The 15,989-nt window shown below is 36.6% G+C and overlaps 1 protein-coding gene across 4 annotated transcripts in view; it reads right to left on the bottom strand.

The window, feature by feature from the left end:
* Positions 1–15,989, bottom strand: part of grid1b (glutamate receptor, ionotropic, delta 1b) — a 503,970-nt gene that overhangs the window by 239,946 nt on the left and 248,035 nt on the right. For all 4 annotated transcript variants that reach the window (XM_082151397.1, XM_082151399.1, XM_082151398.1 and 1 more), the window contains exon 3: positions 13,538–13,822. In XM_082151397.1, the coding sequence (XP_082007523.1) occupies positions 13,538–13,822 (285 nt within the window). The remainder of the gene's footprint in view (positions 1–13,537; positions 13,823–15,989) is intronic.

The following is a 15,989-nucleotide window of genomic DNA, read 5'->3' as shown; positions in this document are numbered from 1 at the left end:
GGCAGGGCTCAATCCGAGGGGCGGGATAAACGGTTATCTTTCAAATTCCCTCTGCATGCAATAGGATGGCGCTACAACCAACCAGAGCGTTTTCCCACCAGCGAAGCTAATTGATAGATTAAACTTTTGCCGTATCCGGTCAGCAAAACTCCGAACACATCTTCCTTTTTTAAGAATGACTTCAGTGCCATTCTTTGTTCTTTTCTCAAAGAAAAGCTTAACTCCAAGTCTTCCAGAGTCGCGGCCAAAGCCGTTTCGAAAGACCGCTGTTCGCCAGCAGCAGCCACCATCTTCTTTGTTTTCAAGTAGCAGGGAATTCATGCGGAACCGTCACAACTCTATCTATCCGACTCTATCTAACCCGACCGATTTTTCTAGCTCGCATGCCAACGGAGAGACAACTCTGGCTGCAAAATAAAAATTGCTGCCGCTAGGGTCTATAGCCTGGATGCCAGCCGAACTTAGCCCCGCCCACAACATTTGAGGTCAGGAAGTTCGGTCTGGACTTGATCCGTTGTGGAGCAACTATGCTCGAACCAGAGCTGTTCGGACCAATCAAATTGTCAGGGCGGGCTTCATACGATGATGGACAGATGATCAACAGTAACGTAATCATCCACGTCAACAAAGAGCGCTTTTGTTGAATTTGTTTACAACAAAGATGGCTGCCACTGGAGAATTGAGATGTGTAGATTCCACCATTGCGTCTGTTATAGAATATATCGACAGCCAGCCCATTCATTTTAAAAGAGGAACAGAGAACCACGATAAAGGCATTTGTTGATCGGAAAGATGAATGAAGTCACTTACTCCGTTGCTCTGATTGGTTGTAGGTCTATCCAATTGAGTGCAGAGGCATTTTCTTTCCTGGTTCGGTTGAAACACGCCCCATAATCACAGCCCAAATGGAGCAGTATCAGACTCATATTCTGACAAGAATCTGAGTATGATGATGTCAGGCTAGTGCATCTAGATTTCTAGGCTAGAAGTGTGCAGGATTCTTGGCAAAAGTTGAGACAGAGAGAAAAAACACAGAGATTTCTGAGTCACATTCCTTTGTGAAGAAATACAATAATTTACATTTTGTTTTAGGAAGCAAAGTCTAGATTTTTCTAGTATTCAGTATAGACAATACTGGGTAGATTACATACAAATTGTAGTTAACAACGTAATGCATTACATTACACATTTGAGATAGTAATCCGACTACTTTTAGGTTACTTTTAGATTATTAATCGTGTACAATATTGATATAAAATACAAAGAGAAATAAAATATATTCCATTCTTGGTAATCGACAACATGAAGTGCATTAAATATTGCGTTATGTCAGGGTTTCCTAGACTGGGGTTCATGGTGGAACTGCAGGAGGTTTGTGAGTTTAATGAAAAGCTATTACGTAATTAAATCATAAAAAATATAATTAAGATAAATAATTTTATAATAAGGAGTTGACTGGATATGAAATGTTGCAATGTTGAGAAAACACTTCTTAAAAGTGAAATGATTTCTGTAAATCTAGTAAATAAATGCGGTGTGACTCTCAGTTTTCAGTGATATGCACAACTAATGGATGGATTGTGTGTGCAATTCCACAAACTTGGAAGACCTCGGAAATATATAAGCATTTTTTTATATTTTTTTTTTTAAAGGAAAATTTAAAAGATAAAAAAGAAGTAGTGGGGAAAAATCAATGATTTCTGAATAATTTAATTGTGTCTGAACCACTTCTACGATATTTGTCATTGTCAAATTTTCTGTTCTTATCTAATCTAAGGCAAATGTCCTTGTTGATACTGCTCCACCCTTAGACAAGCGTATGACTTCCACAATAATTCAGGGTCATTAACACGCAGCCCTTCATCTCACTGCTGTCTTCTAGACACAGTGTTCCCTGGCCAATTAGGTCTGAAAAATAATAAAAAAAGACTTCAAAGGGTGAAACAGAACACTAAGGTACAATGAACAGGCCAGATACTGGAGCTGCAGGTGTCAACACAATGTTACTCGCGGGCTCATTGAATGCTTAATTAGAGACAACAAATTACCTCCTGAATTATGATAGTGTACAGGAGCTTTTCTCTAATGCTCTTCCGTTACACCCATCTCATTTACTGTCATTTGTTTTGGATGTACCACTGTATTTACAAGAGTCTTGAAAAAAAAAAATATATATATTTTCTTCTTTTCTAAGGGCCCTTTCAAACCTACCTTGTTTGGTCCAGATTTTCGGACTTTTCAGTTTGGTCAGAATCGAAATAACAGGTGTGAAACCTCCCCCGGACCACGGTCTGGACCAAACAGATGAAATTTGGTCACACGAAAAGATGTAGTCTCGGTCCGGATCAAACTGAATAAAGGTTTGGTTCGTTTTAGTGTGAAAGCATTTTCTGTATGGTTCAGACTTTCAGATCATTTACAGGAAGTTCCGGTGGTTCCCGCGTAGCATAAAAAACTGAAGAAGAATATTTATGTGCAGATCTGTCAGTCCTGCCCACAGCGTTTCTTCCAGCTGATTCACACACACACACACACACACACACACACACTTGTCCTGCGTCCTGCCGGCGACGATAAAATGTTTGCACAACGAGGATGTTCATTTGGCGAATTTGAACTAGAATTGAGTATAGTTGGTGCTGCAGGGAGTAATGCCATAATAATAAAAGTATAGTGGCAACGATATGCGTCCGTTCATTCATTCTTGTCAAAGTTACCCGCCGAATTGACAACACGCTGACGTCAGACGCACATCCGTTTACAAACCAGTCAATGTCAAGATGCAGCCCACATAGATGATGACGACAGGACGCAAGTACGTCACGTAAAGTTATTTAGTGCACTCGCATAATTGCAATGTGAAACCAAACCAAAACTAACCGAATGTATACAATGTATCAAAACATGAACTTTGGTTCGGACCTTGGTGTGGACTTTGAGGTGTGAAAACGCTGTAAAGTGAAAGTACAAAGACATTGACCTTGACCTAAGATCTCGATTAGCTTGTTCAGTTGTGCTTGATTATGGTTGGAGCTAAACTGAGGGCCAGAGTTGAGAACCCCTATTCTAAGGTAATCCAATTCAACAAGTAAAACATGTACGATATTCTCTGTCCTGGTAATGATTAGGAGTTCATTCAAAGATTAAGAGACTAGGATTTTAAGGAGGACCCTATATGTGAATAGGGAATTATAGGTTGATTAGAATTGTATTGAATTTCCCCAAAAAACTAAACTTAACCATAGCTCTAATCCTGATTGGTTGAAAGAAAAGTTCAGGACAAACAAGGTTGATAAGGATTAAATAAACATCTTGGTAAATTTGAGGGTCTGTGGGTCTGAGTGAAAAGAATGTGGATAGGTATGAGTATGAAGACCTGCTGAAATGAGACAATGAAGAGTTCTGAAGAAGAAGAAGTGTATAAGTGATCATACATAGCACAAGGTTGCAGTTATATAATAATATCAAGTTGGATCACTGTTTGTTGAGTGACAGGGGACTGGGATAATCAATCTGAACATGACATCACCCAGAGGGACAGGTGGAAACGGAACTTATACCTGTCCCAACTTATCTTTTTCCAAAAAGTTAATGTTCATGTCTGACCAGGGGCAAGATTTTAAAAAAGACAAGATAAGATGTAAAGCCAGGAACAGCAGTGACAGCAAGGAAAAATCCAGAAGTGAGAAGCTAAATTTGACATGATTACCAGACACATTGACCTCTTTCATACAAACCCATGGGGATGAAGGGGGAAATGAAAGATAAAAAAAAATATATATATATTGTGCCAGTGGTTTCTCAGAATGTTAAAGTAAATACTAAGATCTGAGAAGTGACATATCAACATAGGCACAGAGGTTGACAACCCCAACCATTAGAGTGATAAAATGAATATAAAATGTAGCGTGCAACCAAAGATTCCCTTACTTAATCACTCAGTCGTCATTTAAAGCTGAATGTTGTCATGCAGTCTGGTTGCTTAGGCAAGCATCACTGTCACTATTGCTCATACTTGCAAACCCTCAACCCCAAGTATTATATTTCAGTGTAAGCTTGTGAACCGTTTGTCCTACTGACATGAATGATATATATCAAATCATACAGCTTTTGAGGCCTCTTTTGTGCTAATATTCTTCTATGGGATCAGTGATTTTCAGCAAGTGGACAATACAATGGGTGAGAGTAAAGGTATAAAAACTTAGGGGTGTTAAAAAAAAAAAAAAAAAATTGGACCAGTAAGCAACCACCTAGCAACACCTCAGCAACAACCTATATAAAACATAAAACAAAAAGTGTATTTTAGTATAGAAAAATTAAAGCACACATAAAATCATGTCAATGTCAGTGCACTGAGTTGTGGCTCATCCCACATAATTGAGTCATTTTAGTATGTACTGATTTTTTGTGGTAATTTGCCGATATAAATATTTGCCTAAATATGCATGAGCTGTCAAACAATATGTGGATTCTGAAATAGCTCCTAATTAAGAATTACCTCTTTTCCCTCCAGCATTTTTTTTTTAAGTTGCCAGCCACCACCAGCATTTTGTATAATTTTCACAAAAAAATAATAACGTTCGTGGCCCCCAGAATATTTTGTTGTATGAATATCTGAACATGCAATAAATAAAAAGAAAGAAAAGAGAGAGAGAGAGAGCGAGAGAGAGAGAGAGAGAGAGAGAGAGAGAGAGAGAGAGAGCGAGAGAGAGACAGATAGAGAGAGAGAGAGAGAGAGAGAGAGAGAGAGAGAGAGAGAGATAGTGTTTTATTCAAACTTTTTTTTTTTTTTATCAACACTTCAATGTGGGTAAGTTTCATAAAAAAGCAACATTTTGAGCAAAAAGCTGATACAATCGCGTTTTTGTCAAAGACTACACCCAAATTGGATTCAGAACAATGATCAAAACATAGATGGAGTAGATCCCCTAATGCTTGCACAGTCCTATACCTCGTCTTGAGTCGACATTTAATTCAGTAACATTAGGCAGTTTTGATTTATATGCGGTTTAATTTTGATGATTGTGTTATTTTACATACTGTATCTGCTAACATATCATATCCCTTGTTTCTGCTTCTTCTTTACAAGTCTTTTGATCAAGAGATTCGGTACTCGGAAGCTTTGTCTCATTAATCTCTGTCAATGGCGGGGAAAGATTTGAAGATGATTAAAAGTGAGGGGTGTCAATGAGCAATTCATTCATTTAAGTGATGAGCAATGCATTCATTTACGAGTAATCAGAGCAATTTTACTAGCAAAGAAAGCCCTGCTAGTGGAATTGCCATCAGCCTACTGAAATTGCTGAAACGTCACACCATTCACAGTGATAAACTGTTGAGACATATCATATCATGAACTGCATTATGCAGACTTAAACAAAGCCTAAACAAACCTACCAAGCAGGGGAAACACAGGAAACTGTTAAAGCAGATTAGGAAAAAGCTAATGACAAGCTCTTTCTGCACATTCCCATTTCATGGATGGTGCCAACATCTTTGAGATGCATTTACATAATCTGCAAAATTCACTTAACATTTTAGGTGACATTTTAGAGCCACTATAAGCTGTATAGTTTTATCATTTTTCATCATTACAGATGCAGGTTTATTTAACAACCCTGTGTCGTAAAAAAAAAAAAAATGTCTGTGGGTAAATTTTTACAAAATGGTATTGTGTTGCTTGTATTACATTTCATGGCAGTTTCAAAGTGAAACGTCCAGTAATTGGCATTGAGTAGCATGTTAAATTTTCTCCAAAACAGGTAAATGTGGCAACATTTTATTTCAATGGTTACGCATTATAATGTATCATGGCAGAATGCATGTATCATGGCATTTTGTAAATAAAAGTCTGGCAAGTGGCGCTAATAGGTATGATTTTGAATAATAATTTAAATGCACTCTATCGCATTTGAAATCAACATGCCCCCTATGCTAAACCTATAACCAATAGTTAAAAAAGCAAACATGAGTGCTTCAACACTGTACCAGGTGGGCTACCAAGCAAATTTACTACCAGAAAAGCCATATATTTAGTACTAATCATGTGCAAACAAACATTTATTAGTTAACAATCATGCACTATGGTAAAAGTGTTTGCATCATGAATTTTTTTGAAAGTTGCATATAAAGTAATGCTGCCCATCTTAACAAATTGAATGTAGGGAGGGAGAAATGGGGGGGATGCCATTCTGGTTGAAAGGGGTAAAATGTTTTAAGGGAAATTAAGAGGATTTCTATCTTGCATACAGGGATTAATTAATTAATTTATTTATTTATTGACAGTGTGCAACCTCACAGCAACAAAGTCTCCCTTAATTAAAAAGGTTTGTTTTGGGACCAATTCGATCTTATGAGAAAACAAACTACTTTACCAGTAGGCAATTTCATATTCATTTGTTTGATTTTTTGAAAAACAGTAAGCATGAAGGTCCACCCCTAAACCTAACCCTCAGTGGTGCGTAAGAAGATTGTATTTTTATTTTTTTTGTAAAGTGTGAATTTATTAGATTGTACAAAATCATATGAATTCGCCACAAATTTGCCAAAATTTTAAAATAGTTACAAATTTTCATGAGAGTGACACTGTGTGGTGTTTGTGCCATACACAATCCACAACTGTTGCTCATTGCTCATTCAATAAGTTGTTGTTGTTTAGATTCATTTTAAGTGCTTCAAAAGAATAAAAATCCTTCAATCTCACCCCCCAGGGTCAGATTTAATGAACCCTACTGTAACCCATCAGTATTCTTGGGTTTGGCATGCACTACTGCATATTTAGTGTATGAAGAAGAAAACTTGTGTGAATTGAAATTCCAGATTCTGGCGGCCCTTGCTTTTCTGGTTGCATAAAGACCATGGTGCACCTCAGAAAAAGGCTGCAGGCTACAAAACAATGGGGTATCTCAATGTTGGCTGCACAAAGAATACAAGAGGAGCGTTTCAAGCTGGAAATGGGACTTTGTTCAGGAGGTGTCTATGAGGACGGTATTCATCCACTCCAAAGGGAGCACAGAGGCCAACTAGTGAATGACAGCCATTGAAAAATAAAGGACCCTACTGTGAAGAAAGAGCAATGAAGTCATGTGTGAGAGAAAGTGTTGGAATACATCAACAACAAACTGTGAGGGATATGGCACTGTGTTGGATGGCTGAGCGACTTTCGTTAGACCTGCATGCTGATAGTATTTCTCTTGTCTTTTCTTATTCTTTCGTAGGTGATGAAGCAAATACAGAAAATATTGCATTATTCCCAAATTGACAGAGGTTTGACTTGATTCAGTCTGCTGTGCTGTAGTTTGGGAGGGACATTGTGTGCACTCACACAACAGAGCGGATCGCAGCATCACAGGGAGTGAGCGGGACATGTTTCAGAGGCCTGGCTCTGTACGTTTGTTCTTGAGTGTGTTTGATGTCTCAGAGTAAAGGACAGTGTGTGTGTGTGTGTGTGTGTGTGTGTGTGTGTGTGTGTGTGTGTGTGTGTGTGTGTAAATGAGAGAAAGAGAGAAAGAGAGAGAGGGGGGTGGGGTGTGACAGCGATTGGAGAGCTTGAGAAGGGAAAGAGCAAAAAGGGAGACACAGGGGAGAGATGGGAAACAGCACGGAAATCCAAGGTCTCTCTTTAATCATTATCATTCAGCTGTCAGTTGGAGTCCGGTCTGAGCTCGGCCCTGGACCACTATACCCCAGCCCCATCTGCTCCCAATAAAGCCCAACAAAAGATTTAATTTGAATAAATGTCCCATTTCTTCCCCTCAATTTATATGATTTTGCTCATCAGAGACAGTGATATTGAGATGGCTTTGGAGGACAATGGTAAAAAACTTGAGTAAGCATGTGCAGAATCGCTCACTGTGGCACTTCTGAATCTACAGTGGAGTATAAATTATATTTTACTCAATTTGATTATAAACTATTACAAAAATAGTATGTAGCTATGGAAAAAAATCTAAGTTTATGATCTAAAATGTAATTTTTAGTACCTGTCAGTGGTGGGTGACTTGATGAACACTGTATTTCTTGCAAATTTTTCATGAAAATCAATTACGCACATCAGCTCTATTGCTATTTGCTAGGAATTTGAGATGCAATCAAATTTCAATATATTGTAGGGTACAGACAAGGGTCTCTCTACAGGGTTTCTTTCTATATATATTTTATCATAACACTGTGTCAAAAATACCTTTTGTTTAAAATCAGACTTGCAAAGATCAAAAGTGACACATACATAGCCATGCATTATTTAAATGTTATCTAGAAATTGTTGGAGCCTATAAGGTTACAATAAGGTTGACATGTAGTTGCAAGGTTACTTATAGTTAGAAGAATGTCTAAAGTGGACCATCAAAATAAAGTGTAACCAACATCTGATATGCAAACAAGGGGAGTACGAGCAACTTTTTTTTTTTTTCACTTCAAGCATAGGTTAAGCACTATATATAATATAATTTTGATATATGATTTTTTAAGTTGAGTATTTTTTTTAAAACACATAAAATATATAACATTTAGTGACTTGAGACTTGACTCGGACTTGTGAAAAAAGACTTAAGACTTGACTGACTCCAAATTTAATCAAGTTTAATAAATGCTGTAAAAAATGTTAGTTAACGAGTGATAATTTATTGTAAAGTGTTACGTTTATTGAAGTTAATCACTTAAAAAAATGCTGTAATGTTAAAGGTGCAGTAATTTCTTGCTACTTGAAAACATTTTAAACATCAATAAATAAATTGTGTTTTTTGTGAAGGGTTATCTGAATGGTGCCAACTCACATGAGAAGTAGACTGTACTCTAAATCATTTTCAATAAAAGTATTTTAAATCTAGTTGGTGCAGGTCACCCCTCTCAGCGCAGTTCACCATGCTGAAATGTCCGTCTAATGTAGGGACACACTGAACCGACACCAAAGAACTAGCGCTGATGAAACCTATCCCTAAGCTGTGAAGTTAACAAGCACAATCTTGTCGGGCCAGAGCACTGAAGAACTTGATGAGCCTAGATCCAGAGGTAGATATAAGCATCAACACAATAAGGACACATCCAGTGACACTGTTCCATTTCCTTGCTCCCTAGAAAACCTTGGTGTGTAGAGCTGCTAGGCCTAGCCGGTCTCATTGCCACTATTTAATGGATGTGTTGTAAAATCAAGGTCTGTAAAGCAGTCGTCTGAGCCAGTTCTGCATGTGCTGCACCTGTGTGAAGCCCTTAGAGGTCATTCTACAAATCCACTTACAACAATCTCTGCAATCAATTCTCTACAGAATGAACATGTTGTCCTAAACACACTGCTTTACTTAATGTATAAAGGTGAATTTTATTAAACCTGTCTTTTGATGCATTAATTTAATAATAATAATAATGCTAAAAACATTTTTCTCTTCTATTTTGATTGTAAACTGTCTTTACATCATGTTAGTACTATTTGAATTGCCTTTAATTTGCTCTGACTAAATATATAAAAAATACCTCTACCCAGAAGTGTGAAGTGATGAATTACAAAATCTCGTACTGTAATGTTTTTTTGTTTTTTTATTGTTTACTGTAACTGTACTTTTAGTCCATATTCTCTATCCCTTTGTTTTTACATGCTATTTTATCTGTATGCAACAACATGATCAACGAATAGGGAGAGAGTAAGTGCTTTTGTGACTCAAATAAAATCGCAAAATACATTAAACACAGCAGTAGATGGCGCCAACTGTTGTTAATCAATGAAGCACATCCTTCAAGCATCAATTAAATCAAGATACCAGCATTTAATTATTCCTCTAATTTGAAGAAACATGTTAAGAGAAATTTCTGATTTCTGATTACAAAATAAAATCTGTATATCTACAGGGCCAACAATTTGGCACCAATTCCCAGTCCCATTTATTTACTTCAGGGTATAGAGATACACACTATATTCACTGCCATGTCTCTCCCTCGTGCGTGTCTTTCAGCAGTCTGCAGCCTGTTACATCTGGATGGGTTTAGTATGAGCACATGATGCACGCTGTGAAAAAGTGTTTTGGGGACATTCTAAAACGCTTAATGTGGGCAAAAAAAATGTCACCATGGCTTAAAGTACTGAAATTCATAATGCACCTTACTGATGACCCATGGCGTTATACTGCATCTGTCAATGCAAGAGAATGTGAATTATATAGTATGTACAGTGTTTTCTACATTTTTAAATTGCAGTGTATATTATTAGGGGATAGAAGTTCAGTTCTCAGTACATACTGCCAATGAGTACTTTTACAGTAAATACTTAAGACCGGTATCCCTTCTTCCAATCATAGCTAATACATTTCAACGAGTCATGTTCAACCAAGTCTTTACCTTTCTTACACAGAAAAACCTCCCGGACAACACCAATCTGGTTTCAGAAGCGGCCACTAAACTAAGACTGCCCTGCTCTCGGTTATTGAAGCTCTGAGACTGACAAGAGCAGCTTCCATATCCTCAGTACTCATCTTGCTGGATCTGTCTGCTGCTTTTGACACAGTTAACCACCAGATCCTCTTGTCAACCCTCATGATGAAGCACATCTCAGGAACCAAACTCCAGTGGTTCAATTCTTACCCCTCAGGTAGGGCCTTTAGGGTGTTGTAGAGGAGTGAGGTGTCTAAGTCACAACATCTAGCTACTGGGGTGCCTCAGGGCTCAGGGCTTGGACCACTTCTTTTCTCCATCTACATGTCATCATAAGGATCTGTCATTAAGAACACATTTTCCTATCACTGCTATGCTGATGACACACAACTCTACCTCTCATTCCAGCCAGATGATCCAACAGTAGCTGCTTGCATCTCATTCTTTCTGGATGAAGGACCACCACCTTCAACTCAACCTGGCAAAGATAGAACGCTTGTGGTCTCAGCCAATCAACACTTCATCACAACTTCTCCATTAAGCTAGGTTAATCAACCATAACTCCATCCAGGACATTCAGGAACCTTGGAATTGTGATCAGTTAAATTTCACAGACCACATTGCTAGAACTTCTCGTTCATGCAGATTTGCCTTATTCAACATTAGGGAGATCAGACTCTTCCTATAGGAGCATGCTTCCGATCTCCTTGTCCAAGCTCTCATTCTATCGTGACTGGACTATTGTAATGCTCTCTTGGAAGGCCTTCCATCATGCACTATCAAACCTCTGCAACTGATTCAGAATGCTGCAGCATGAGTGGTCTTTAACAAGCCGAAGAATGCGCACACCACACCTCTCTTCATAAACTTGCAATTCATGCCAATTGCAGCTTGCATCAAATTCAAGGCACTGGTGTTTGCCTACAGAACAACCACTGGCTCTGCACCCCTATACCTAAACTCACTACTTCAGACGTATATGCCCTCCAGAAGCTAAGTGAACGACATCTTATGGTGCCATCTCAAAGAGGCACAAAATCACTTACACGGACCTTTACCTTGACTGTTCCATGCTAGTGGAATGAAAGAAATGGCCGAAGACGCATCTTTTTCATCAACCCTTGACCCATTAATACTGATAATTCTATATATCAATAAAAAAAATAAAAATAAATAACAACTTTTTATATGTGTACTGTGCTAGACTAACTGGGACCAGTCACAGCACTTTTGCATACAGCATATTTTGCATATTGTTACACTATTGTTGGTGTGATTGCTTCTAATGTTCTCCTCGCTTTGGATAAAAGTGTCTGCTAATTTAAATGATTAAATGTACATTTAAATGGAAACAAACTACTCTTTTACTCTTACTCAAGTAGTTTTTTTTGGACAAGTACTTTTATTCTACTCACACTATATGTTTTGGAATCTAATGGTAGGCTATACTTTTACTTCAGAATATTTGTTAAGTACTCTTTCCTCCCCTGACTGTGCCACAGTCATTAGTCAATGAGTAACACTTTACAGTGAGGTTCAATTCATTAACAAATAGTATCATGAACTAACAATAAACAATACAATAAATTAATTTTAGTTAATGTGGCAACATACTCTGTGTTCATTTCCTTGCCACTGGAATGAGAAGACCTTAGTTTAGCCAATGATGTGCTTTGATTAAGTCACATGACATGCACTTTTTTTTTTTCTGTGGCAAGATTTCTGACAGACTGCAGTCTCTTGGAAGTTGCTGAGAGCAAACTAAAACATCAGTAACAAACAAGGACCAGCCCGTATCACATTCACAAAAAAACGGAAACATCACCTCAGGTAAATTATAATGACATATTCAACACTTTTTTTTTCTTTTTTTTTTAAATAAAATTAGTTTTTGGTAAATCGATCAAATGTCTGTGTTGCCACACTGCAATAGTGGAATGACATTATTGCAATAGTTTAGCTAGCTAAGGTCAGCTGCAATCTGTTTAGCTGTAACAATAACAACATTAATGCTAGTGATATAATGTTGATTAGTCATATGTTAAGGACTGCCAAGGCATTTGTATTATGAAAAAAAAAAAAAAACATTTAAATGGCTTTTTTTTTTATTTTTTTTTACTAGTGAATGTTGTTGCTGTATGACAACATAATAATAAAGTAGCCTACCTTAAAATAAAAATGTTTCCATTTTTTCTTTACAGCACTTCAAGTTAAGCCATTCTAAGAAAATAAAAAAGAGTCAAATATATATATATATATATATATATATATATATATATATATATATATATATATATATTTTTTTTTTTTTTTATATAGGTCTATCATAATGCGTGCGGTAGAGGGTTAACAATCATTAATAGCATATTTATAAATGAACACACTTAAATTAGTAAAAAATAAATAAAAAATAAATAAATTGTACATTATTACGATACTGTAATAATACTTAGTTTATACTTAGTTAAAATACTGTAACGTACCAATTTTTTACCAATTATTAATCTAAGTTAATGTTAATTTCTACATTTACTAATACATACTTTACATCAGAAGTTGTATCTGTTAACATTGGTTAATGCACTGTGAAGTAAAATAAATCAATAAACAACTGAATTTTTGGTAACTAATATTAACAAAGTTTAAATCTGTAAATATTGTTCATAGTTAGTTCATGTTAACTAATGCATGAACTAATGTTAAAAAATAAAACTTATTGCAATATGTTACCAATATTAATGTTAATAAATAAACAAAATATACAAAAACAAATTCCGTAATGTCATCATAACTAACTAATCAATATTCATACACTGCTCATTAACATTGTGACAACACACCAGTTGTTCACATTGTATCATTTTGTTAGTGTTGTTGAGCTGAAAATATGATTCGCCTCCACAAAGTAACCAGAAAGCAATCATTCTGTATGCCGACAGTTTACCAGAGATCCACTCAACTTAGCAATACATGTTACTACAAACCAACTCTCCATCGACTTAATCACTGTTAGTGTGAACTCAAACTTAATCAATCACTAGTAATCACATGGAATCATACCACAACAAATGCTCAGCATTAATTTTTCAAGAAAACGTAACCTGTAAGCTGTAGGTAAGATTTATTTTATTTTGTTCTCAAAAGCAGAATTTCCTCTATGTTGCAATCAGTGACTTACCATAGTCACTATCATAGAAGACGATGAACTTCTGCCAGCGCAGCTCACCAACTAGCATCAACATGACATCACTTAGACGGACAGGCGGTCGTGCTGCGAGGGTGTATCGCTCTCCATCAGGACTTGGATTGAGTTGGCATGCGGTCCGGGGTGATCCTTCAGTGTTTCGCTGGACATAAAGGTGTGGTATGTGCATGGCATCTGTCAAGGACTGTAGAGCACTGGCCGAGGCACAGCCTGTAGATGTGACCAAAGCCAGGATCCCTTGCGTCATAAGTTCACATGCTGCAAAATGACAGAAAAAAAAGAAGAAATTATGAGCTAGGGTACTTAATAAGAACCAAAGAGTATGAGCAGAAAAAAATGGACATCAAAACACTCACATGGCCCTGCTATTAACAGTGTTGAAATACAGCCTAGCTGTCAGAATAGAGTGTATAAACAAGTGGATACCTTCCCCTTTTTTGTCTTTCATTCAATGACAAAAACCTTAATATGCAAGTTAGCAGAAGTTAGCATAAAATATTCCCCATATTTATTTATTTTTTTTACATAAAAGAGGATAAGGATGGGCCGACTGCAATATTTTTGAAGAGGTTATTAATTTTTGATGACTCTTTGAGTTGTGTGAAGTGAGTAAGTGGTCTCTTCTGTGCGTGAGACAAAATTTGCTTCTAAATCTGTGAGTTTTAGAAATAATTTCGGATAACGTTTTGTGTCTGGCTAAAAACATTTTAAGTGGAAAATTCTCATTTACAAGACACTTTAGATCGAAACAATTTTTGGTGGACAACAAAGAGGGCAAAAAAAAAGAAGAAGAAAGGAAACAGGCTTGGATTGGAGAAAGAGAAACCCAAACCATATTTAGAGACCAGAATATTAACCACCCACAACACCCTAGCACTTTAACAGATAATGCATTCATTCAAACACGGACAACAAAAGATAGTTTCATAGTTTCAGTTTTACACATTTCGATTTTTATAAGCAATCGAATGTACAATTTTGAAGATCAGAACAGTTTTGAAAACATCACACCTCAGTTTTGTCTTTTTTCAGTTATGTTCAGTCAATAGCCACTATATCTTTGAGAAAGACTAAGAAGTGAATCATTTCAAGTGTGCATTGAGATACACTGGTGTCCAGAAGTTACATCACAGACCTTTATTCTCTGCAGACAAGGCAAATCTGGAGTTTCAGTTAGATGTGTACAAAGGATGCATGAGTTAATCAAGCATTTGAGATAATAAAATAACAAGGAAGTAACAGGTACAAGTACAATTGGGTGGTATGATGATCAGAACAAGAGTGGAGTTTTGTCTCACAGTTTGCTGCATTATTATAGAACACATTTCCATTCGTTTTCATCAAGTTCCAAAAGAGAAAATAATCAAATGAAATAAAGTACCTTTCATGTGTAAACTATTTAACTGAATTATTGAAACCTGGACATTGCCACATGATTATTTATTATACAGCCATTCCTTTTATCAAATTACAGCAAAGATAACAATGTCATGATCTAAACTGTGTGTAATAGAAAATCACAATTTTGGCCATAACAACCAGCCCCTAGGCATAATTCTCTTTGTGCGGATTATGAAAAGCCCATTTTCTAATTTTGAAATAATCTTAAAGCCATTAATTAATTTTTAGATTAAAATCTAGAACAGTACATCATAAAAGAATGAAAGAGTTTTTTTGGGTTTTTTTTTTTTGGAGCATAAAAGGACCTTTGCTTCAGCAAGGTTTCAATGCTTAATCGCTGACAGAATATAAAGGGACAGACTCATTGTCTGCTTTTGTATTAATCAAGGCCAGTTGAGCTTTAATTTGACTTCGTCTTAATTAAATTTCTTGGTTTTGTGTGAAGTGAACTCTGTGCATCCTCAGGGTCACGAACAGCGACCTGTTTCTACATACAAAAAAAGAAAAAAAAAAAAAGAAAAGAAAATACAACCAAACAGCTGACTGAATTCCACTTGTTTTGGGCTCTTAAATAAGAGGTGTGCATTGTATTCAACTGCAGGACCAAAGCCAAGAATCAAGCACCATGGGGACAAAACAGTATCTACCCTCTAGCCTCTTTCGCATTCATATTGCTCCTATTTAATCAAATGTTTGAATGGGGTGATACCCAAGTCTGTTAGCATTTAATAGTATAATGCTTAATAAGACAAATAACAAGTCTCATATAATCATGCATGTAGCACGTGCACAATGTGCTACAAAAGAGTTGAAAAGTCTTTATGTCTGACACGTTAATCTTAGATTGTTGGTCCTAAAGGCAATCTGATCCTTGAGGCTAAAACCCAGCTATCGGCTCGAACTTTAATTAGAGTCTAATCAGTTGTCTAGACTGCCCTTTAATGTATTACTGCTCTAGGTCAAATGGCACTGGTGGAGTATTTTCCCCTTCTCTTTAAAAACTGGTAACCCGAAACATTAGCTT

This window comes from Leuciscus leuciscus (assembly GCF_965113295.1).
Source record: "Leuciscus leuciscus genome assembly, chromosome: 21".
NCBI classification, from domain to species: Eukaryota; Metazoa; Chordata; class Actinopteri; order Cypriniformes; family Leuciscidae; genus Leuciscus; species Leuciscus leuciscus.
This window is presented reverse-complemented; position numbering and strand designations above follow the sequence as displayed.